We start from the raw sequence: 25,724 nt of genomic DNA on the forward strand, positions 1-25,724 counted from the left end.
TTTTTATATCTCCCCTATCACCTTAAACCTATGCCCTCTAGTTTTAGACTCTCCTACCTTTGGGAAGAGATATTGACTATATTGGGAATGTTGGCCGTGTAGTATTATCTCTAGACTATTAATCTAGAAAACTCAGCTAATGTTCTGGGGACCCGGGTTTGAATCCCGCCAAGGTAGATGGTAATTTGAATTCAATAAAAAAAATTTGGAATTAAGAATCTACTGATGACCATGAAACCATTGTCGGAAAAACCCATCTGTCCTTTAGGAAGGAAATCTGCTGTGCTTACCTGGTCTGGCCTACATGTGATTCCAGAACCACAGCAATGTGGTTGACTCTCAGCTGTCCTCCAAGGGCAACTAGGGATGGGCAATAAATGCTGGCCAGCCAATGACACCCATGAATGAATAAAAAAAAAATAGCATAGGTAAGTTGGCAAGCAACAAAAACTTGCATTTATATGTTTATTTATATCACCTTTAAAGTCGTATACCTATCACAAGGAGCATGATTAGTTAAAATCTGACAAATGATAGAGCACCATGGGCTTGCTATGGGAAGATGACCAGACAGTGAAACCAAACAAAAGGAGCTTTACGTTAAGTAATTGCAGTGAGAGCTGTTGCAGTCAGTATTATGTTAGGAATCTTTGTCATCTTCCAAATCCCTGCCACATCTTCATTGGCATCATCCCTTTAAACTCATGATTTTTCTGTGCCCCCCACCCCAGTCCATATCTAAAAGATAATTGTTGCAACTTCTTCATGCAGAAAATAGCAACGCTGAGTCTTACTTACGATAAGGAGCTTCATATTTTAAAAAGATACTTCCACCTACTGGTACCACTTACTGGCTTAGTCGTTTAAATAGCCAAGACTGCGATCACTTACACAGCAGATTTCTGAAAAACTAAAGATAGTTGTTTTATATGTAGATTATATACATTCATGTGCAGTTAGTGAAACTACAGGACAGCAGACTGAAAAGCTGCCAGTCTCTTCCATCAGAGTCTTAATGTTGCACAAGCTCTTGATCAGAGCAGTCTCAGGACTACAACTGTGATCCACAGATTACCCTTAAGGATTAGAGCAACTTCTGGATGTTGTGGCAAATCCTTTGTTTCCTTCAATAATCTGTCAGGTTTACAAAACCCACAAACTTGAAGTCGTCACCTTAGTCATCATCACTCCATGGGGTGAATTTTCCTGTTCCGCCCGCCATGGGAATTGTAGCGGGCAAGGGGTCGGACCACGGAAAGGTCTGTTGACCCCGGGCAACTTTTTCCGGTTTCACGGCAAGCGCAACCGGGTAAATCCCACCCATGGTCTTGCTGTTCCCTCCACTGCAAGCTATGATATTGAGGTCTTAGTCATCCCTTTACTTCATGGCGTGGGGAAACCTCCCAGGGAGACCTGTGAGAGGCACATGTTTGTCATTCTATTAACATTATCTGAGCAACATTGTTTGCTGGAGCAGACAAGGAAGGAGCATCAGAGAGAAAGCTAAGACTTTACCTGTTAAAAACCTGTTTAAAATAAGTTTAAAGCACTTTGTTCTTTGTAGAACTGTTTAAAGCATTTACTTATTGTATTTACTGCTTTAAGAATTGTGAGGGAGTGATTATCAGGCAGTTGTGGCCCATCAGCTTTAATTATCAAGTGTCCACACGGTGAAGCCTTACATTGTTTGCTGGAGCAGACAAGGAAGGAGCATCAGAGAGAAAGCTAAGACTTTACCTGTTAAAAACCTGTTTAAAATAAGTTTAAAGCACTTTGTTCTTTGTAGAACTGTTTAAAGCATTTACTTATTGTATTTACTGCTTTAAGAATTGTGAGGGAGTGATTATCAGGCAGTTGTGGCCCATCAGCTTTAAATCAGCGCCAAGTTTAAAAGGAGGCCTGGTGTAGATAGCGGGCAGCGTCGGAGCGGGCAGCGGAGTGAGAGGGAAGCAGAGTGAGCTATTAGGGCTTAATATCAAAAAGGGCTGGAAGGTAAAAAGGCCAGGTGGAAAGAACAAGGAAAAAAAAGAAAAAAAAAAAAATTTTTTTTTTCAAAACTACTACAGCAAAAAACAAGGAAAATATTTTTTTCCCACAACAAATTATATTGAATAATGGAGGGGCATGTGATGTGCGGTTCCTGTATGATGTGGGAACTGGTGGACCCCAGGGTCCTTCCCAGTGGCCATGTCTGCAGTAAGTGCAGGTTGCTGGAGGAGCTCCAGCTCAAGGTGGATGAGCTAGCCTCTGAGCTACAGACACTGAGGCTCATCAGGGGGAGAAAGGGTGTCATTGTCAATGGGGTGCAAGTGACATCCACCCCCCCTAGACTGTCTAAATCTAAGGGTCAGGAACAAAAGGGGGCTGCTGGGAGGAGGAAGGGGGGTGAGGAGCGGAGGCCTCAGCCTCTTAATCTGCATAACAGGTTTGAGGTTCTTGCTTCCAGTCTGGAAGAGGACGAGGCAGGTGAGGTTGGTGAGCAAACTGAATGGGTTTGAATTTATGGGGCATTGGCACCAGTATTGGGGTAGGTGGGACTTGTTCGGACGGGATGGGGTTGGTCTGAATCGTGCTGGGACCAGAGTGCTGGCGAATCGAGTAAAGAGAACTGTAGACAGGGCTTTAAACTAATTAGTGGGGGGGAGGGTGCGAGGGTAGGTGATGTTGGGAGGTCTACAGTTAAGGATAGGGTACAGGTAAGGGAAGAGGCTGAGGATGTCCCAAGTGGTGGTGTTACGGCAAATAGGGTCCAGAAGAAGGCTGGGATGAAAGCGCTTTATCTGAATGCACGAAGCATTCGGAATAAAGTGGATGAGCTGGTGGCGCAGATCGACACAAATGGATACGATCTGGTGGCCATTACAGAGACGTGGCTGCAAGGTGACAGGGACTGGGAGATGAATGTACAGGGCTATCAAGTGTTTAGGAAGGATAGGCAGGAGGAAAGAGGGGGTGGCGTAGCTCTGCTGATTAAGGACAGCATCAAGGTGGTAGCAAGGGATGATATCGGAGCCAAAGAGCAGAAAGTGGAATCGTTGTGGGTGGAGATTAGGAACAGCAAAGGGAGGAAGACGCTGGTGGGTGTCGTCTATAGGCCCCCGAATAATGATCTGGAGGTGGGGCGGGCTGTTAACGCGCAAATAAGTGCGGCGTGCAGGAATGGGACGGCAGTAGTTATGGGGGATTTCAATCTGCATATTGATTGGTCGACCCATGTTGGACGAGGTGGGCTCGAGGAGGAGTTCTTGGAATGCTGCCGGGATAGTTTCCTGGAACAGTGTGTGTTGGAGCCGACGAGGGAGCGAGCTATCTTGGATCTGGTGCTATGTAATGAGGCGGGTAGAATTAGGGACCTTGAGGTGAAGGATCCTCTTGGAGAGAGTGATCATTGTATGGTGGAGTTTCTGTTGCAGATGGAGGAGGAGAAAGTGGGTTCCCGGACACGTGTCCTTTGTTTGAATAGAGGGGAGTATGGTAGGATGAGAGAAGAATTGGCGAATGTGGACTGGGGGAGCGCGTTGGAAGGTAGGTCTGCTGAGGAGCAGTGGAGGATCTTTAAGGAGATCTTTCTTGGTGCTCAGCAGAAATTTATTCCGATGGTTAAAAAGGACAGTAGGAAGAGAGGTAATAAGCCGTGGATAACGAAGGAGGTGAAGGAAAGTGTTAAATTAAAAGCGGAGGAATTTAGAGTAGCTAAGAGCAGTGGGCGAGAAGAGGATTGGGAAAGGTTTAAATGTCAACAAAGATTGACAAAAAAGTTGATAAAGGAGGGTAGAAGAAGCTATGAAGCTGGGCTAGCACTTAATATAAAAAAGGATAGCAAGAGTTTTTATAAATATATAAAAAGGAAGAGGCTGGCTAGGGTAAACGTTGGTCCCTTAGCGGATGAGAAAGGGGACCTAGTGGTAGGGGATGGGGATATGGCTAAGGTCTTAAATAACTTTTTTGTTTCTGTCTTCACGGAGGAGGACGTGACTAATTTGCCGGGTGTTAGCGATGGAAAGGTGGTAGGACTGGAGGGTCTTAATGACATTACTGTTACTAGAGAGGTGGTGCGCGACAGACTGGAGGGGCTGATTGTGGACAAGTCCCCAGGACCGGATGGAATGCATCCGAGGGTTCTGAAAGAAATGGCGGAGGTGATAGTGGATGCCTTGGTGGTTATTTTCCAGACGTCGCTGGATTCCGGGGAAGTGCCGGAGGATTGGAAAACGGCTAATGTTACGCCGTTGTTTAAGAAGGGTGCCAGGCAAAAGGCGGGGAATTACAGGCCGGTTAGTTTAACGTCTGTGGTAGGTAAAATGTTAGAATCCGTCATTAAGGAGGAAATTGCGAGGCATCTTGAAGGGAATTGCTTGATAGGGCAGACGCAACACGGTTTCATTAAAGGGAAGTCGTGTCTGACCAATTTACTGGAGTTCTATGAGGATGTGTCTAGGGCGGTGGATAGAGGAGAGCCGGTGGATGTGGTCTTTCTGGATTTTCAGAAGGCGTTTGATAAGGTACCTCACAAGAGGTTACTGCAGAAGGTCAGAGGACATGGAGTTGGGGGTAGGGTGTTAGCGTGGATAGAGGATTGGTTGTCAAATAGGAGGCAGAGAGTGGGGGTCAATGGGTGCTATTCGGATTGGCGGTTGGTGACTAGTGGGGTGCCCCAGGGGTCGGTGCTGGGGCCTCAGCTATTTACCATTTATATAGATGATCTGGAAGAGGGAACCGAGTGTAGGGTGTCGAAATTTGCTGATGACACCAAGATTGGGGGAAAGGCAAATTGTGCGGAGGGTGTGGAGAGTCTGCAGAAGGATCTAGATAGGCTGGGCGAATGGGCCAGGAAATGGCAAATGGAATTTAATGTTGGCAAGTGTGAGGTGGTCCACTTTGGTAGGAAGAATGGTAGGAAGGACTATTACTTACGTGGCGAAAAACTGCAGCAGGCGACGGTGCAGAGGGACCTCGGGGTCCTTGTGCATGAGTCGCAAAAACCCAGCCTGCAGGTGCAGCAGGTGGTCAGGAAGGCGAATGGGATGCTGGCCTTCATAGCGAGGGGGATTGAATATAAAAGTAGGGAGGTCTTGCTGCAGCTGTATAGGGCATTGGTGAGGCCGCAGCTGGAGTACTGTGTGCAGTTTTGGGCGCCGCACCTGCGCAAGGATATTTTGGCCTTGGAGGGAGTGCAGAGGAGGTTTACTAGGCTGATACCGGAGTTGAGGGGGTTGAGCTATGAGGAGAGGCTGAATAAACTAGGCTTGTACTCGTTAGAGTTTAGAAGAATGAGGGGAGATCTCATTGAGACGTATAAGATGATGAATGGGATGGATAGGATAGAGGTGGAAAGACTCTTCCCGCTCAAAAAAGACAGTAGGACTAGGGGGCACAGCCTCAAGATAAAGGGGGGGCAGTTCAGAACGGAGTTGAGGAGGAACTTCTTCACTCAAAGGGTGGTGAATCTCTGGAATTCTCTGCCCGTTGAAGTGGTGGAGGCTGCCTCGCTAAATATTTTTAAGAAGCGGGTTGATTGGTTTTTGATAAGAGAGGGGATTAAGGGTTATGGGGAGAGGGCGGGAAAGTGGAACTGAGCCACGACAGATCAGCCATGATCTTATTGAATGGCGGGGCAGGCTCGAAGGGCCAGATGGCCTACTCCTGCTCCTATTTCTTATGTTCTTATGTTCTTATGTTCTTATATTCAGATATTTAAATGTGTGATCTTGAGGATCTAGAAGTAGAATTAAAAATCTTGCAGACAGCAAACAGCTAGCCTATTCTCAGGTTTGCAATGAATGATGTAAAGTAAAGTTCAAGTTTATTTATTAGTCACAAGTAGGCTTACGTTCATACTGCAATGAAGTTACTGTGAAAACCCCCTAGTCGCCATACTCCAGCACCTGTTTGGGTACACTGAGGGAGAATTTAACATGGCCAGTGCACTTAACTAGCACATCTTGGACTGTGGGAGGAAACCGGAGCACCCGGAGGAAACCCACACAGACACGGGCAGAATGTGCAAACTCCACACAGACAGTGACCCAGGCCGGGAATTGAACCTGAGTCCCTGGCGCTGTGAGACAGCAGTGCTAGCCACTGTGCTGCCGTGCTGCCCCTAATGCCAGTCTAACTGCACTGATAGACGGGTCTTCTTTCTGGTGCAGTTGCTGACTTGGAGGGTAGTATAGTCTCTGGCTGCAGATGATGCACATGTCCAAATAAAAGAGGTAAGAGTAAGGCAAGTGGCCACAAGAGCAAAGGAACCTTGACCTAGCCATTAAATAGCTTTCAAGTTGCTATTGATTGGTTTCAGGGTAAGAAATCCTTTGAGCGAATTAACAGCCTGACGTTTAAGAAGTCCCAGGATATGAAAGCACGACTGGAAGAGGCCATTCTAGGGACTGTCGGAGCTCGGCAAGAGATGGTGCGCCGGAGTCGAGGTATGGCAGGCTCTGTTTAAGTTTTCTCCTGTTAACCTGCATGTCTAGCGTTCACATATTATCCTTCCATATGCAGCCAAAAGTAATGGTTTTGTTTCTGTCCGCTTTTTGTTGGGTTGAGGCTTCAGATCAACTCACTGCCTCCTTCAATCGTAAAGTTCCAAACGTTGACTGCAATAAAGTTACAGAAGCTGATTTTCTGTGCCATGCTGTTGTTCATGATTGTGATGAATGGCACAGCAGGCTCAAAGGGCCAAATGGTCTCCTGCTCGTATTTTCTATGTTTCTTTGTGTAATTCTGGACAAGTATTTTTCACTCAGTGTCTGCATCCATCCACTTTGAGTAAAGGTTGCAGGTTAATGGTGCCATGTAGCACCCTAACCTATTTTCCTTTCTGTGGCACAGACCATCTTTGGAGAGAGGTTAGGGAAGTTGATTGAACATTAATGTCACATGCATGCGGATCAGTGCACACTCTCAGTCAATCCCAGTTCATTCTGTCTTTAGCTAGTTGAAACCAGAAGTGCACCTTTCCATTTCTTTATTCAGATCTTTATTCGGATTCACATCGCTGGTAACAAATGTTAGTGCTGTACTATATGGGCAAGCAAGTAGAATCCTCAGTTCATGAGATTGTAACATTTAATGGTGAAATATCAGTACCTACTGTTGTGTAATCAAACTGCAGCTTCTGGTCTCCATTCTGTGGTGTCTGGACAACTCAAAAAAAGGTCACATTTACTGAAGACGTTCTGTGGCCTGGTATTTTGACGCTCTGAGCTGGAGAATGAGTGTCATTGGGTGAATCATAGAATCCCTATAGTTCAGAAGGAGGCCATTCAGCCCTTCAAGCCTGCCCTGACTACAATCCCACCCAGGCCCTATCCCCATAAGTCCACGTATGTACCCTGCTAGTTCCCCTGACACAAAGGGGCAATTTAGCATGGCCAATCAACTTAATCCACACATCTTTTGAGTGTGGGAAGAAGCCGGAGCATTTGGAAGAAACCCAAGCAGACACAGGGAGAACATGCAGGCACCACACAGACAGTGACCTCAAGACCAGAATTGAACCCTGACGCTGCGAGGCAGCAGTACTAACCACTATGCCACCGTGCCGCAAAGGGACATAAAACACAGCATACTAACTGCTTACTACACTCAGTTCATAAGCTGCGGTTTCAGACGCAAGTTATCACCATCATGTGGTTCAGATGGGCTACCTATTTTATGAGCGTGTCTTAGATTAATTTGTTCTGTTTTTTGGTTTAAGTGCAGGCTCTTAATCAAAATCTGATGTTCTCCAATCTGTTGTAGAGAGGAGCCCATATGGAAGCCAAGAAAACGTTCGCTGGCGAAAGAACATCACTCACTGGAGGCAGAATGCTGATAAGGTTGACAAGTATGTGGCTGTTTCTGCAGAGCAGGGAGATTGCACATTTTATCAATTATCAGTTCAATTACAACCCTGTGTAAACTCACTTGGAACTTTCAGCACAGAATGAAGTCATTTAGAAGACCATAAGCCATAGGAGCATAATTAGGCCTATGCCACTCAGCCCATTGAGTCTGCTCCACCATTCAATCATGGCTGATATTTTTCTCATCCCTATTTTCCTGCCTTTCCCTATAATCCCTGATCCCCTTATTAATCAAGAACTTACCTATCTCTGTCTTAAAGACACTCAATGACTTGGCCTCCGCAGCCTTCTGCGGCAAAGACCCACTAAGTCTGTGCTAGCACAGTTCTCAGTCTACACAAATCCTGCTTTCCTACTTTTTTACCCTTTAACATATGACTGATTCAGATATTAACCTACTGCCTCATAACTATTGTGATTGACATTGCCTTAATAGGCACTTGTAGTTGGCAAGACCTTCCACTTCTGTTTCTAATAGAACTATTACCAAACTCATAATAAAACAAACTATTGGAAATGCTGGAACTCTGAAATAAAAACAGAAAATGCTGGAACTATTCATCAGGCTTGGCAGTATTTATAGGGAGAGATAGCTAACATTGCAAATCACAGACTTAAAACATAATCTCCGCCCCTGTACCCACAGATGCTGCCAAACCTGCTGAGTATTTCCAGCATTTCACTACAGTGCAGAAGGATGTAGTTCAGCTCATGGAGCCTGCACCAAGCCTTATCCTTGTAACCCCACATATTTAACCTGCCAGTCACCCTGACACTAAGGGGCAATTTACCACCAAACCTGCATGCCTTTGGACTGTCGAAGGAAACCCATGCAGATACGGTGAGAACATGCAAATTCCACACAGACAGTCACGCAAGGGGGAATTGAACCTGTGTCCCTGCCGCGTTGAGGCAGCAGTGCTAACCACTGTGCCACTAGGCTGCCTGCTGATGTTCTTATATCAGTTTCAAAGTGATTCCGCTGTGCCTCTATACAGAGAGAACTACCTTGGGTACGAACTCAAATTTGAACCTGGACGGCATTAGCTTGCAAATAAAAGTGTGACTGTAGCTACCCAGAGCTCTGTTCAGACTGCATCTGGATTACTGTGTTTGGTTTGGATGCCCCATGTTAGGAAGGATACACTGCCCTGGAGAAAGTCTGAGCAAGACCTGAAATGACAAATCTGACTTATGATGATGGATAAATTTATTGCCTGTGGAGAAAGGGGTTAGAAATTAATGGATTGAGGTGTTTATTACCATAAAGGAAATTATCCTAGATTGTGGAAGATGTGCTAGGAAATCTGGAGGAAGTGCATAAACTTATAGTTCAAACTCAATGTACTTTCCTTGCAGAAAGCTGGAAAATCTCAGCAGGTCTGACAGCATCTGTGTCTGTTGAAGGGTCATCCCGACTTTAAACATTGGCTCTATTCTCTCTCCACAGATGCTGTCAGACCTGCTGAGATTTTTGAGCATTTTCTGTTTTTGTTTCAGATTCCAGCATCCACAGTGTATTGCCTTTATCATTGTACTTTCCGATTTTTCCAACTGCTTAGCCTATGGCCCTGTATTCATCAGAATAACTTTGCAGCCATTATCTCCACTTGTGATACCTGTGCACTTAACAGGTCTGCACCATCTCCTATCTGTTTTTTTTATTCTTTCATGGGATGTGGGTGTTGTGATGGTGTGTCGCCTTCTTGAATCTCTGCAGCCCGTGTGGTATAGATGCACCCACCATGCTGTTAATAAGGATTAAGGAGGCAGGATTTAGACCCAGCAACAGTGAAACAATGGCAGTATATTTCCAGTGCAGTTTGGAGAGGGGAACTTGCAGGTGGTGGTGGTCCCGTACATCTGCTGCCCCTTATCCTTCTGGGCTTTAGAGGTTGTAGGTTTGGAAGGTGCTGTTGAAGGAGCTTGGTGAGGTTCTGCAGTGCATCTTGTAGATGGTACAGATTGGTGCCACTGTTCATTGGCAGTGGAGGAAATGGATATTGAAGGTGGTGGATGGGTACTAATCAGAGGGCTGTTTTGGTCCATGTTATGTCAAGCTTCTTTGGAGCTGACTTTTCAGGTTAAGTGGAGATTATTTCATCATATTCCTGACTTGTGCCTTGTAGATGATGAAGAGACTTTGGGAAATCAGGAGGTGAGTTACTCTCTGCAGAATTCTGAACCTCTGACCTGCTCTTATAGCCATAGTGGTTATAGGGCCGGGTTCAATTCCGGCCTCAGGTGACTGTGTGGAGTTTGCCAGTTCTCCCCATGTCTGTGTGGGTTTCCTCTGGATGCTCTGGTTTCCTCCCACAGTCCAAAGATGTGCAGGTTTTGTGGTAAATTTATGGTCAGTGGTAACCCCCAAATGATGTTGATGGTTCCCATCATTACTCAGTCAGGTTTAATAAGTGCAGAGTTGAACATATCTGCCAGTCATAGATCCCTGTGGTGCAGGAAGAGGCCATTTGGCCCATCGTGTCTGCACCAACCACAATCCCACCCAGGCCCTATCCCCAGAACCCCACCTATTTACCCTGCTAAACCCCTGACACTAAGGGACAATTTAGCATGGCCAATCAACCTAACCTGTACATCTTTGGCTTAATTCATCTCAATTGACTTAGTGCTCAGACCTGGTGAAGAATAACTATCAATCCTCCCTCTCCTTACCAAAACCTCTTACCACCTGCTCAAGCAGCATCTTGGAGAGCAAGAATAACCTTGATTCCATCCTCAACTACTCACCGTCTTCTCAAATTAATTCTCCTGTCCTGCAGCCTCCACTCTTGCCTCCAGCAGAAAGTGCAAGGAGTTTATAGTTTTCTTTGTTGCAGAGGTTGAGAGCATCTGTTCTGTTGCCTCTGCTGTTTGTGCCCCAACCCAGTGCTTTTCTTTGCCAGGAATACGAAGACAATTTGGGTGTTTAAAGGGAAAATAGATAGATATTTGGGAAGCACAGATATTAAGGGATATGGAGAAATGGCAAGGAATAAGGATTGTGAAGATAAATTGTAGCTAACACGACCCTGGGTTAAAATAAAATGGGCAAAATAGATTTTTCCTGTTTCTAATGCTTCTGTTTGATTTTGATGTTTGACTTGATTTATTATTGTCACGTATATTAGCATACAGTGGAAAGTATTGTTTCTTGCACACTATACAAATAGAGCATACCAGTCATAGAGAAGGAAACGAGAGAGTGCAGAACATTACAGTCGTAGTGAGGGTGTAGAGAAAGAACAACATAATGCTAGGTAGGTCCATTCAAAAGTCTGACAGCAGCATGGAAGAAGTTGTTCTTGAGTCAGTTGGTACATGACCTCAGACTTTTGAATCTTTTTCCTGACAGAATAAGGTGGAAGAGAGAATGTTTGGGGTGTGTGGGGTCTTTGATTATACTGGCTGCTTTGCCGAGGCAGTGGGAAGTGTAGACAGAGTCGGTGGATGAGAGGCTGGTTTCCTGTTGGCCAATTGGTGTGTCTTTATAGGCCGAGTAATTAGACACTGGTTGATGCTTCTCTTTCTCTCCCTCTCTCCCACTTCAGGACGAAGACTGAAATGGAACATGATGCCCTTGTAGATGGAAACTTGGTTACCGAAGCTAATCTCGTGGTTTTGGATACACTTGAAATCATTGTTCAGGTAAAGAAATGTGGTCTAATGTGGCTGAGCTATTGGCTAACATGCAGTTTCACCATAGTTAATTCTTGTCAGAGCTGATATAAGACAGTGACAAGCTCAAGTTACATGAGAGTGAAGTTGAGCAGAGGACGACCGTCATCTTACAATGTCACCCAGCTGAAATTTGTTGGCTTCACAGTTGCTTGATTGAAAAAAAGCAGATTGGAGGATCTGCTGTGGCATTTTCAGGATGAGTTGGAGGGCAGAAGCATCTTGTCATTCAGGGCAGAATGGGCTGTTGTATTTGGCGAATCGTGATGTGGAAATGCCCACGTTGGACTGTGGTGGGCACAGTAAGAAGTCTCAACACCACGTGAGAGTCCGACAGGTTTACTTGATAGCACGAGCTTTCGGAGCGCTGAGTGGCACTCATCTGATGAAGGAGCAGCGCTCCGAAAGCTTGTGCTACCAAATAAACCTGTTGGACTCTAACCTGCTATTGTGAGACTTCTTGGTGAATCGTGGCATATGTTACAAAACTGGTTGTTGAGGGTTGTTTTTCTAACTGGAGGCCTGTAACCAGTGGTGTGCCTCAGGAATCAATGCTGGGTACACTGTTATTTGTCATTTATATTAATGATTTGGGTGAGAATATTGGAGGCATGATTAGTAAGTTTGCAGATGACACCAAGATTGGTGGCATAGTGGACAGTGAAGAAAGTTATCTCTGATTGCAACAGGATCTTGATCAATTGGGCCAGTGGGCTGACGAATACCAGATGAATTTTAATTTGGATAAATGCGAGGTGATACATTTTGGTAGATTGAACCAGGGCAGGACTTACTCAGTTAATGGTAGGACATTGGCGAACTTTACAGAACAAAGAGGTCTAGGGTTACATGTTCATAGCTCCTTGAAAGTGGTGTCACAGGTGGATAGAGTGGTGAAGAAGGCATTCAGCATGCTTGGTTTCATTGGTAAGAATATTGAATACAGGAGTTGAGATGTCTTGTTGAAGTTGTACAAGACATTGGTAAGGCCACACTTGGAATACTGTGTGCAATTCTGGTCACCCTTTTATAAAAAGAATATTATTAAGCTGGAAAGAGTGCAGAAAAGATTTACTAGGATGCTATGGGACTTGATGATTTATGTTGTAAGGAGAGGCTGGATCGACTGGGACCTTTTCTCTGGAGCGTAGAAGGCTGAGGGGTGATCTTATAGAGGTTTATAAAATAATGAGGGGCTAGATAGTCAATATCTTTTCTCAAAGGTAGGGGAATCTAAGACCAGAGGGCATAGGTTTAAGGTGAGAGGGGAAGATACAGAAGTGTCCAGAGGGCCAATTTTTGCACACACAGGGTGATGAGTGTCTGGTACAAGCTGCCAGAGGTGGTAGTAGAGGCGGGTACAATTTTGTCTTTTAAAAAGCAGTTAGATAGTTACATGGGTAAGATGGCTATAGAGGGATTTGGGCCATTTGCAGGCACTTGGGATTAGTTTAGGGTTTAAAACGGGGGGTGGTGGCAGGGACAGGTTGGGCTTGTTTCCATGCTGCAAACTACTGTGACTCTATAAATGGTTTGGAGCTTACCTGTGGTATAAGGGAGACTGAGAAGACACTGTCAATATCTGGAAAGGACGGAGGAATGAATTTTCAGTGCTTATCATGGGTAAGAATGAAGTAAATGATTCCAGAAGCCATTAGATGGAGGAGCAGAAGTAGGCCATTTAGCCCATTGAGTCTGTTCTACCATTCAGTGAGATCATGACTGATCCAATGTGATCATCTTCAACTCCAATTATCCATCTTATCCCATAATCCTTGAGTAAGTATGAGTAGGTTAGGTTGGGGAGAATTAAATGAAGAGATAAGAACGTGTCAACTTGCTGGTACAGTGGTTCGCACTGCTGCCTCACACCACCAGGGATCCAGGTTCGATTCCCGGCTTGGGTCACTGTCTGTGTGGAGTTTGCACATTCTCCCCCACGTCTGCATGAGTTTCCTCCGGGTGCTCTAGTTTCCTCCGACTCTCCAAAGATGTGCAGGGTTAGCTGGATTGGCCATGATAAATTGCCGTTTAGTGTCAACGGACTAACTAGGGTAAATGCATGGGGTAATGGAGATAGGGCCTGGATGGGATTGTGGTCTCTGCAGACTCAATGGGCCAAATAGCAACCTCATGCACTGTAGGGATTCTATGATAACAGGGTAGATAACATACATATGAATGACATCAAAACCATTGTGACAATGAACTAATAAGTAATGAAGCTGGGTTGCAACTAGCTGGAAATAGGTCCAGTTCATAATTGGGAAGTGTTTGGAGTTGACGTTGGGTGAGCAGTGTCTCTCATATTTGGATTGTTTTCCATTGTACAGACAGTAATGATGGCAGAGTCTAAAGAGAGTATACTGAGTGGAGTACTGAAGGTCATTCTCCATGCCATGGCCTCTAACCAGAGTGCCCACTTCCTGCAGCACTGTTTTGCCACGCAACGGGCACTGGTCTTTAAGGTAAGCACTTTCCTGAATTTTAGGAACAATTTTTAGTATAGAATTCGGCTATGCCCATTCCCAACTTTTCTTCCCTTAGCGCCTGCAGTGATGTGTAAGCCCCCCTGCCGCCATCCCACCCCATTGCAATCCTGCAATCATTGCTGTCAAACTCAGGGTGCAATCTTGCCAATCGCTCATGCAATGCTAAACAAGACCTTGACTCTATGCATCTTTAAGCACCATGAAGTTTATAATAAATGATGGATTCTGTTTTATGCCATTAGCTGTTGACATATAGGGCGGGATTTTACGGTCTCACTTGTCCCGAAACCATAAAATTCTGCCCGAGGTCAACGGACTTTCCCATTGTCCATCCCTCACCCGTTCCGATTCCCATGGCAGGTGGCGCGATAACATTAACTACATTGACCCCAACAGGTTCCGGAATGTGGCAACTAGGGGAATTTCACAATAACTTCATTGTACTGTTAATGTAAGCCTTATTTGTGACCAATAAATAAACTTTAACTTAACTTTAACATTCCAGTGATAATCTTGAATTCTGTTTCATTCAATAAAAAAAATTACAGCTTTATTTGAAGTATCTCTTAAATTGGCAGTGTTTAATATAAGCCTATTTGTGACACTAATAAATAAACTAAACTAAATTGGTGACACTTTTCACTCAGTACGTTTTCTCTGGTTAAGTTATTTCCCCATTTCTGCGACAACATTGTGTGTAACGGTGGCGCAGTCCAGTGTGTGTTCGAAGGTGCTGAGCTGATCCTCTCATTCTGCTGATTGATTGATCCTCTGATTGTCTCTGTGTAGTTTCCTGAAATGCTGTTCGAGGAGGACACCGAGCTTTGTGCTGATCTGTGTTTAAGATTACTGAGACACTGCAGCAGCAGTGTGGGTAGCATTCGGGCCCATGCTAGCGCCTCGCTCTACCTGCTGATGAGGCAGAACTTTGAGATTGGCAATGTAAGTACATCTTGTATCTTTTTATGAATGAAACATTGGAGAGTGGGTACTGATTTATAAGGACTGTAATCTGGGCAGCATGGTGGGGTAAAGCCCTGTATGTTCATTCTGAAATATTGAATGTAAAATGGCTTCTGCTCACTTCAATCTTCGTTCTGAAGCTCAAAACTGCCTTCTGATTTACTTCTCGCTTAGAGGGGCAAATGTGTGAAACAGCAAAAATGCAATATTGATATAGCAAGGGGTGGACTTCTGTTGTTGAGGTTAGTTCACCCTGTCTCAGCAGTGTTGAGCTGTCAATGAGAACTTAGTGATAAATCTTTTGCCTGATTCAGAAATCTATGAGTTTAGTTCCCAGTCCAGATTCTTAAGCACAAGTATCTAGGATGATACTTAAGCGTCATCCCAGTGTCACTCCCAAAGGGAGTGCTGCACTGTTGGATGTTAACTGTTTTGGATGAGATGATAAACCAAGATCTCATCTGCCTTCTCAGGTGCTCATAAAAGACCCTGAGATATCAGTGGGAGGAGAGCAGGGAAGTTCTCTCCTGACCAAAATCTGTCCTTCCACCAAACTCATGAAAACAGGATGTCTAGTCTGCGTCTCATTGCTATCCGTGGGGTTTGCAGTGGGCAAATTGGCTGCAGTGTTTCCCTACAGTAAAACAGGGATAACACTTCAAAAATACTCCAGCTGCTCTCAAGCACTTTGGGCAACACTATATAACTGCAAGATAGTTTGTCATTCAGAGAAGTTGGAACCTAACATATACTGTCCTGAACCTAATGGTGCTGCAATTCCACATTACATCTTCTGCACATCAATCATCCTTCCATTAAGGTGGGATCTGACTGCAGGTTTGAATGTGCAGATCTGATCTCACTGATGGATGCACTACTGCAAGATTACAAGGTAGTTATTTGGCTTATTATTTTGGTAACATTCTAAGGCAGATATTTATCATATTCATTTCCAACGGAAACCCTACCTTTGCAGTCTATAAGAGATGTCTGCTGGCTCACCATGTTTAGTTGTCATGTTTCCAGTAAGTGTGGGATTCCAGAGTGGAATTCAACATGTAAAATAGTTGAGCTAAATGCATTGAGTGGATGGTGACCATGAAAATGCACTAAGTGACCATTTGATAGTGAACTGTGCACTGAATGGCTAAGATGGATGATTATATTGAGTAGCCAAGGTGTTTGGTATGTTGAACAGAAATTATTTTGCATGTAATAAGAGTCCACTTTCATTCGATGTCAGAATAAAGGTGAATCCAGGTTCCAGCCATGAATGTACGGTATTTTACCGTACATGCCACTCAGATTACCTAAAAAAAACCAATGCTTCCATTTATGCTCCACACGAGCCTCCTCTCGTCTTCCCGCATCTAAGTCTATCAACATAACCTTCTCATTCCCTTCTCCTCCATATGCTAGCCAGCATTCCTTTCAATATTATGCATTTCAACCACTCCATGGGGAAGGGAGTTTCACATTGGCATCACTCTATGGGTAAAGTGAAGTGTCTTCTGAATTTCCTTTTGGATTTCTTGGTGTCTATCACACATTGGTGACCTCTAGTTATGCTGTTCCCCATGGGAAGAAACATTCTCTGTGTTCACACTATTGGAATCTTCAAGAGCTTAGGTCACCCCCAAGCCTTTTTTTCAAGAATAAAAAGACCCAGTCTGTTCATTCTTTCCTGATGTGTAAACCTCTGGTATTATCCTTGTAATATACTCCTAGTAGCATAATCCGTGTCAGGAACGGGGCAGGGAAAGGGGGGGATGGTGGTGGTGGTGGCACGGTGGCACAGTGGTTAGCACTGCTGTCTCATAGCTCCAGGGACATGGGTGCGATTCCTGACTGTCTGTATGAAGTTTGCACATTCTCCCCATGTCTGTGTGGGTTTTCTCCAGTTTCATAGAATCATACGGTGCAGATGGAGGCCATTTGGCCCATTGACTCTGTGCTAATTGTCCCTTAGTGTCTCAGAATGTGTGGATTAGAGGAATTAGTATGGTAAATTTGTAGGGATAGCACCTGGGGTGAGATTGTTGTTGATGCAGTCTTGATGGGCCAAATGGCCTGCTTCTGCACTGGAGGATTTCTATGATGAACCCTCTCCACTATCTCTACATCCTTTTAATATTCTGGTGACCAGAACTTCACATGCTACCCGAATTGTGGTCTAACCAACATTTGATACAGGTTCAGATTAACATTGCTACTTTTCAATTTTATCCGTTGAGAAATCTACCTGAGTGCTTGGTTTGTTTTTCTATGACCTTGCTAACCTGTGGCACAACTTCTAGTGATGGGTGTATTTATATTTCCACTCCGAGATCTGTTTGTTCCTTTACCCCACCTAGACTCTCACTTTCTGAGTAGTAATTGACTACCCTGTTCTCCCTAACAAAGTATACTAGCTCATATTCATCTACGTTGAACTTCATTTGCCAACTATTTATCTGTCCTGTAACTTTGTAATGTCCCATCTCAAAGCAACCCACTAAGTGATGATGGATTGTGTTTTGAGTAGTTGAAGTGACAGTGGTGTGCTCAGTGGGTCAGTTGCCAAGTAATTTTACATTGAATGGCCAGGTTTGCGATGAATAGTAGATCGTGTGGCCAGTTGATGGTACAGTGTTTTCAAGCAGGCTTGTTTCTTGTGAAATGATGAATGGACCACAAAGCCGGACTTGTTAAACACAAATTAATTCCCGTCCATTCAAGTCAGCGCGGTGGGGGGGGTCTTTGAACCATGTCATCCTATAAAGGGACATGGGGAGAAGCACTCAATTCTTGCAGTTCAAGTGGTCACATCATTTTCACCAATGGCAGTTCATTGAGGGATACTGTACAGGTCAAAATGACCTTTATTCTGCAACATAGACCATTGTTCTGACAGGGAAAAAAAATCATCCCAGAATTGTAGTTTTAGAAAAGAAACTAGTCTTAATAATCTACTCTTAGTGATTGTCAATCTACAATACCATCTACTCTCGCACAATATTTATTTGGAGTTTGACTTGCACACTAAGTACATCAGCCCGAGTCCAACGAAAATGAACCAAGCGTTTTATCTTTCTTTAGAACTTTGCCCGGGTGAAAATGCAGGTGACAATGTCACTGTCCTCATTAGTGGGGACTTCCCAAAACTTCAACGAAGAATACCTTCGCCGTTCACTGAAGACTATCCTGACGTATGCTGAGGAGGATCTGGAACTGCGCGAGACGACTTTCCCTGAGCAGGTAGAACACTTCTGTGGTACAATATGATATTGCTGTAAATACCCAGCAGGTCAGGCAGCATTTGTGGAGAGAAAAACAGAGTTAACATTTCATCAGAACTGATCCACGAACCAAAGGGGAGTTGGAAAAATTATTTTCAACAAAATCCAGGAGACAAATAACAAGCAGAACTTAATAATTCCACTAAATGTACAGGTCACAAGGACTAAAACAGACGGATGATGGCGTTAGGAAATTTAGTTTTTCTTTTCTGAACAGAAACTGTGTTCAGGCAACTTAAACCTCCTGTCTGATCTCCAGTCTGTTATTGACTGGGAGGAGCCCTTGTGCTCCAGGGGTGGAATGAGCAAAATGTTTGCCTTATCAAACGGCATGGTGGCACAGTGGTTAGCACTGTTGCCTCATGGCTCTAGGCTCCTGGGTTTGATTTCTGGCTTGGGTCACTTTCTGTGCGGAGAATGCATGTTCTCCTTAGTCTGCGTGGATTTCCAGTGATTGCTGCAGTTTCTTCCCACACTCCAAAGACATGCAGGTTAAGTACATTAGCCATGCTATATTGCCTCAGAATGTGTAGGTTAGAGGGATTAGTGGGGTAAATATGCGGGGTTTTGGGGATAGGGCATGGGTGGGATTGTTGTTCCCACATGGGCCCATGGGCCGAATGGCCTTCTTCAGCACTGTATAGTTTTTATGGTTTCTAAGCTTTGGAAACCAATCTGAGTTGCTGGCCATTACCTCGAAGTGAGACAGCACAGCTAAGTGGGTCTTTGGGAGAGAAATCTGAGGTTAAATATGCACCGGAGAATATTTAAGTGAATGTACACAAACTTGGTAATTCAGAACTTGAAAATTGCTATAAAGAGTCATGCTGCTAAAGCTTTTCATTTTTGTACTCATCAGGATAAATGCAAGAACTCCAAATTTTAAATGGTTTGAAATTTGATATTCTTGTGTTTGTCCTGCTGAGTACAAGATGAAAGTTTCAATAGTCATGTCTCTCTTCAACAATATTGAATGCAGAAAGTCATAAATGCAAGCAGGTGGGAAATACTTAGTCCTCTTTCTGTTGTTATTATTCTGTGGGAGGTTTGTACAATTTAGGAGTGACTGGATGTGCTACTTCCTTCCTGTCAGGTACAAGATCTGGTGTTTAACCTACACATGATCCTCACAGACACAGTGAAGATGAAGGAACACCAGGAAGATCCAGAAATGTTGATGGATCTGATGTACAGGTAAGGATGCATGCCAGTCCTTTTATTGATGCTTAGATTTTTTTAATTATTCCCTACTCCAAGAATGATACAAATGTTGAAATGCAGCCCACGCAGACTAACATTGTGCCCTGATCGAACAGAATCGCCAAAGGTTACCAGACATCGCCGGATTTGCGTTTGACCTGGTTGCAGAACATGGCAGGGAAACACTCAGAGTGGACTAACCATGCTGAGGCAGCTCAGTGCCTGGTGCACTCTGCGGCACTGGTGGCAGAGTACCTTAACATGCTGGAAGACTGTCGCTACCTGCCAGTGGGCTGTGTCAGCTTTCAGGTAAGAGAATGTAAGCTCAGTATCGCGCTCGGAGGTTGGAAATGCTCAACAGGGCAGGCGGCGTCTGTGGAGGGAGAAACCGAATTAACGTTTCAGATTGGCGGCATATCAGAATCTGTCATCCAATTCTGATAAAATGTCACCAGTCTCAAATGTTTACTCTCCCCAGAGGTGCTGGCTGACCTTGTGAGTCTTTCCAGCAGTTTCTTTTATTGCCAGTTTCCAGAGTCTGCAGTATTTTGCTTTTATTATGGTGTTTTACAAAGAGATGGCTCTTGTGACCTGGGAGAATGGTGGAGAAAGGTACGTAAACCCCAGGCTCCCCGCCTCCTCCCTCCAGCCAGCCAGCCAGCTACTAGTAGAAGTGTACCACCTGCTTCGAACTTTCATGCGGGTTTACTCCTTATCCTCATGGTCTTGGTGAGTGAACTGGGTAAGACTGCCTCTTGAAATTTACTGTTCTCGGTCAGGAGAGAAAGATGCTAGCATCAGTGTATTTGGACCGAAAGGGTGGGATTTTTGTGCTTCCCTCGTCCCCAAATCTGAAAATCCCGCCCAAGGATCTTTCCATGGTCTGCCCCTTGACCGCTCCGATTCCCATGGAGAGCGGGATGGTAAAATTCACTCCAAAGTACCTTTCAAGCTGATGAAGGTTTAATGATGGAAAAGATAGGGGCCAATGAGCAAAGTATCAATGCATTGTTTTCCCCTAAATAAAAGGGGAAAATGTACAATACTTCAGAAGATAAAAGTAAAGTTTTACAGTTTATTTAATAGTGTCACAAGTAAGCTTACATTAACACTGCAATAAAGTTACTGTGAAAATCCCCTTGTCGCCACACTCCGATGCCTGTTCAAGTACAATGAGGGAGAATTTTAGCAATGGCCAATGCACCCTCACCAACATGCCTTTTGGACTGTGGGAGGAAATCGGAGCACCTGGAAGAAACCCATGCAGACACGGGGGGATGTGCAGGCTCCACGCAGACCGTGACGCAAGCCAGGAATCAAACCCAGGTCCCTGGTGCTGTGAGGCACCAATTCTAACCACTGTGTTGCAGCTTGTCACTTCTTTCTATCACCCCTGTGCTTGTTCACCCTCATTGGCTCATGGGTCAAGCGGTGATACAATTTTAAAATTCTCATGTCTGATTTCAAACCTCGCTGTGGCCTTGCTCCTCTCCTGATGTCTATAATCTCCTCCGGCTCCACACCTCTGAGTTATCTGTGATCGTCGAAGTTTTTAAGTTCATTTGCGGAATGTGGCTGGATCAACATTCATTGCCCATCCCACCTGTCTTCTGTGGAGGATGGGAACCAGCCATCAGCAGGTGGAGGGTCTGAATCTGTTTTGCAGCATGACTGGGCCCTTGAGAAAGCACAGAATGTTCCAAGTGCTGGTTGTGGTTAAAGAAGATCCAGATGTTTACTGAACACTGCCTGCTAAAAATGTCAAGGATTCTGCATAACTGCGTGTATAAGTGTTAAGGATGCAAATGAATTCTATTGGTTGAAAGTGCATACCAAACTATAAGACTATTGGTGTTTTAACTGGCAGAGTCTCTGTAATTGGCTAAAAATTGCTTTAACTGACACTGTTTGCGGAACTCTGGTGCAATATCACAATAAATTCACTGTCTGTTCTTGCTAGCAATTAATAAATTAGCAATTAGAAGATTTAAGTACTCACCATGCATTGTCAGGTTAATCCTCAACACTTCCATTTCTTATTTAAAAGTTTATTTATTAGTGTCACAAGTAGGCTTACATTAATACTGCAATGAAGTTACTGTGAAAATCTCCTAGTTGCCACACTCTGGCACACTGAGGGAGAATTTAGCATGACTAATTCACCTAACCAGCATGTGGGAGGAAACCGGGACACACAGATACAAGGAGAATATGCAGACTCCACACAGACAGTAAATCAAACCCAGGTCCCTGGGCTGTGAGGCAACAGTGCTTGCCACCGTGCCCTCCCATTTCAGACAGCATTTCAGAATCAATCACTTTGCTGTGGCTCTGAATCACATGTAGTCCACACTGGGTAAAGATGGCAGATTTCCTTCCCTAAAGGACATTAGTAGCGAAATGGGATGGGTTTTTACAACAATTGACAATGGTTCCATGGTCATCATCAGATTCTTAATTCAGGACTTTTAATTTCTGATGAGTGTTTCCATTTTTAATCACTTGACTTTTGGTAGCTGTGCCTTCAGTTGCCTAGGCCTGGAAATCTGGAATTGCCCTCCCCACACATCTCTGGCTGTCTATCTTGTTATCCTCCAAAACCTACACTTTTGAGCAAGCTTTTGATCATCTGACCTAATACCTTCTTACGTGGTTTGAAGTCATTTTTTGCAATGCTCCCACAAAGAGTCTTGCGATGTTTTATTGTGTTGAATATATACAAGCTGTTGTTATATAATTTATGTTGTGGAGATGCCGGCGTTGAACTGAGGTGGGCACAGTACAAAGTCTCACAACACCAGGTTAAAGTCTAACAGGTTTACTTGGAATCACGAGCTTTCAGAGCACTGCTCCTTCACTCACCTGACAAAGGAGCAGCACTCCAAAAGCTCGTGATTCCAAATAAACCTTTTAGACTTTAACCTGGTGTTGTGAGACTTCTTATCATGTAATTTAAGTTGGGATTTTAATATTTCATTTCATGTTTATGATTCTGTGAATTTCTTTATTCCAAAGAACATATCATCGAACGTTCTTGAGGAATCTGCTGTATCGGATGATGTTCTGTCTCCTGATGAAGAAGGAATTTGTGCTGGGAAGTATTTCACAGAAGCTGGCCTGGTGGGATTGCTGGAGCAAGCAGCAGCTTCCTTCACAATGGTATAACAATAGGTTTCACTCTGTTTTCACTCTTCTATGTTTTTTTAAATTTTTTTATTCATTCACGTGATGTGGACATTGTTGCCTAGACCAGCATTTATTGCTCATTCCTAGTTGAGCGCTAGTGTGCCTTCTTGAAAGGTCGCCATCCACTTGTTATAGCCACACCTACAGTGCTGTTAGAAAGACAGTACCAGGGTTTTGACCCAGCAACAGTAAAGGAATGTAGGTGTTGTTCCAAGTCAGGATGCTATGTGGCTTGGAGGAGAGCTTGCAAATGGTTCAGCTTAGGACACTACAAAGAACAACACAGCACAGGAAACAGGCCCTTCGGCCCTACAAGCCCACACCACCCATTTTCACACTCAGTGAGTGCCTCATTCCAATCCTCCTTCTACCTACGACTTTTGTCTACACCTACTATTCTAAGGAACTCCACCAGCAATGTCACAGGACTGCGATCATTGACTTCCAATAAATACAACCATCTTGCTTTGTGCTGGTATGACTCCAATCAGTAGAAAGCCACACACGTTCCCTCTCCAAATCCCATTGCTTTTGGTTTTGCTGGGGCGCCTTGATGGCACGCTAAGTCAAATGCTGCTTTGATTGGTAGTCACTCTCACCTCACCTCTGCGTTCAGCTCTTTAGATAGCTATAGATACTTATTTCTATATATTGATGGAAACATCCATAGGTTGGGTGGCACAGTGGTTAATGCTGCTGCCTCAAAGCTCCAGGGACCCAGGTTTGAGTCACTGTGTGGCATTTGCACATTCTCCTCGTGTCTGCATGGGTTTCCTCCACGTGCTCTGGTTTCCTCCCACAGTTCAAAGATGTGCAAGTTAGTTTGATTGGTCATGCTAAATTTGCCCCTTGGTGTTCCTGGATGCGTAGGTTAGAAGGATTAGCAGGTTAAATATATGGGGTTATGGTCATAATGCCTGGGTGGTATTGTTATCGGTGTGGACTCAATGGCCTAAATGGCTTCCTTTTGCACAGTAGGGATTTTACTATTCTATCCAGGTTATAATAAGGTCAGGAACTGAGTGGCCCTGGCAGAATCCAAACTGTCAGCAAGTAGATTATTGCTGAGTAAGTGCCACTTGGTAGTGCTGTCAACAGCTTCCAACACTTTCTGATGATTCAGAGAAGATTGATGAGGTGCTAATTGGCCAGAGTTGATTTATTCTGCTTTTTTTTCCACATTGCCGGGTAGATGCCAGCGTAGTAGTTGTGTGTGAGTGACTTGGTTAGGAGCACAGCTAGTTCAGGAGTAAATGCCTTCTGTACTGTTGTCTCAACCCATAGCATTTGCAGTCACCAGTGCCTTCAGTTGCTTCTTGAAATTGGAGTGAATTGAATTCCAGGTTTTACTCAATTGAATTTAAATTCCACCAGCTTCTGTGGTGGGATTTGAACCCATGTCCTCAGAGCATTAACCTGGGCCACTGGTTTACTAACACAGTGACATTACCGTCTCTGCCTTCTTAGGCTTAACTCCACTCCAGTCAGTCTGACGTAGAAACTGGAAGCAAGAGTAGGCCATTCAGCCCTTTGAGCCAGCTCCACCATTCATTTTAATCATGGCTGATCATGGAATTCAGTATTCTGATCCCCCCCGCCCATATTTCTTGATTCATTTAGCCCCAAGAGCTATATCTAATTTCTCGAAATCAACTACATTCTGTGGTAGTGAATTCCACACATTCACTACCCTATGGGTGAAGAAATTTCTCCACCTCAGTTCTAAAAGTTTTCTTTTTATCCTCAAACTATAACCCCTAGTTTGGACTCCCCCACCACTGGGAACATTCTTTTTGAACCTACCCTGTCTAACCCTCTTAGAATTTTATACGTTTTTATGAGATCCCCTCTCGCTCTTCTAAACTCCAATGAATATAATCCTAACTAATTTGGTCTGGCCTCATATGACAGACCTGCCATCCCAGCAATCAGCCTGGTAAACCTTCACTTACTTCTCCTATAGCAAGGACATCCTTCCTTAGATAAGGACGCCAGAACTGCACACAATACTCCAGGTGCGGCCTTACCAACGCCCGGTACAATTGTGATAAAACATCCCTGTCTCTATACTTAAACCCTTTTGCCTTCTTTACTGTTTGCTGTACCTTCCCTTATATCTGGGAATCTCTGTTCTGTATCTGCAGGTATTTGCTGATATGACTACTGAACCTGAAAACTCCATAAATCAGTTTTGGACTGGTGGAGCTTTCTACCTTGCTGTTGAGTTCCAATATTGATTGTGTGACTTTTTTTTCCTCCCAGGCTGGGATGTATGAAGCTGTGAATGAAGTGTACAAGATCCTGATCCCAATCCATGAAGCTAACCGGGATAGTAAGAAACTGGCAACAATCCATGGAAAACTGCAGGATGCTTTTAACAAGATTCCAAACCAGGTATTGCATGTCAACCTAATAGCTATGCTCAGTAAATGCAAGATGTGAAATATACAGTTATAGCTTAATGATTTGAAACTTACACAGTATGGACATCAGGCCCCAGTGGGCGAGTAAGGTTTGATATGTTTCTCAACCATTTCTGTTAAACTCTTCCACATTAAGTACCTGTCCTTCTATCCTCAACTCATAGGAACATAGAAAATAGGAGCAGGAGGAGGCCATTCAGCCCTTTGCGCCTGCTCTACCTTTCATTATGATCGTAGCTGATCATCCAACTCAATAGCCTGATCCCACCTTCCCCGTGCTCCTTTATCCTTTGATCCTCTTCATCGCAAGAACTATCTTGGCACAGTGGTTAGCACTCACGGCACCAGGGACCCGGGTTCAATTCCTGGCTTGGGTCACTATCTGTGTGGAGTTTGCACGTTCTCCCCCTGTCTGTGTGGGTTTCCTCTGGGTGCTCTGGTTTCCTCCCACAGTCCAAAGATGTATGGGTTAGGTTGATTGACCATGCTGCATTGACCCTAATGTCAGGGGATTAGTGGAGTAAATATGAGGGGTTATGGGAATAAGGCCTGAGTGGGATTGTGGTCAGTGCAGACTTAATGGACTGAATGGCCTCCTTCTGCACTGTAGGAATTTTATGAATCTAGGATCTCTAACTTTCATAAAGTCAATGATTT

The 25,724-nt window shown here is 44.3% G+C and overlaps 1 protein-coding gene across 9 annotated transcripts in view; it reads left to right on the forward strand.

The window, feature by feature from the left end:
- dock6 (dedicator of cytokinesis 6) overlaps positions 1 to 25,724 on the forward strand; it is a 209,916-nt gene that overhangs the window by 153,566 nt on the left and 30,626 nt on the right. For all 9 annotated transcript variants that reach the window (XM_080216640.1, XM_080216633.1, XM_080216635.1 and 6 more), the window contains 10 exons: positions 6,299 to 6,425; positions 7,744 to 7,828; positions 11,399 to 11,495; positions 13,859 to 13,993; positions 14,807 to 14,959; positions 18,059 to 18,217; positions 19,352 to 19,452; positions 19,575 to 19,767; positions 22,474 to 22,617; positions 24,907 to 25,038. In XM_080216640.1, the coding sequence (XP_080072766.1) occupies positions 6,299 to 6,425; positions 7,744 to 7,828; positions 11,399 to 11,495; positions 13,859 to 13,993; positions 14,807 to 14,959; positions 18,059 to 18,217; positions 19,352 to 19,452; positions 19,575 to 19,767; positions 22,474 to 22,617; positions 24,907 to 25,038 (1,326 nt within the window). The remainder of the gene's footprint in view (positions 1 to 6,298; positions 6,426 to 7,743; positions 7,829 to 11,398; positions 11,496 to 13,858; positions 13,994 to 14,806; positions 14,960 to 18,058; positions 18,218 to 19,351; positions 19,453 to 19,574; positions 19,768 to 22,473; positions 22,618 to 24,906; positions 25,039 to 25,724) is intronic.

This window comes from Carcharhinus amblyrhynchos, chromosome 33 (assembly GCF_965287045.1).
Source record: "Carcharhinus amblyrhynchos chromosome 33, sCarAmb.v2.hapA, whole genome shotgun sequence".
NCBI lineage: Eukaryota > Metazoa > Chordata > Chondrichthyes > Carcharhiniformes > Carcharhinidae > Carcharhinus > Carcharhinus amblyrhynchos.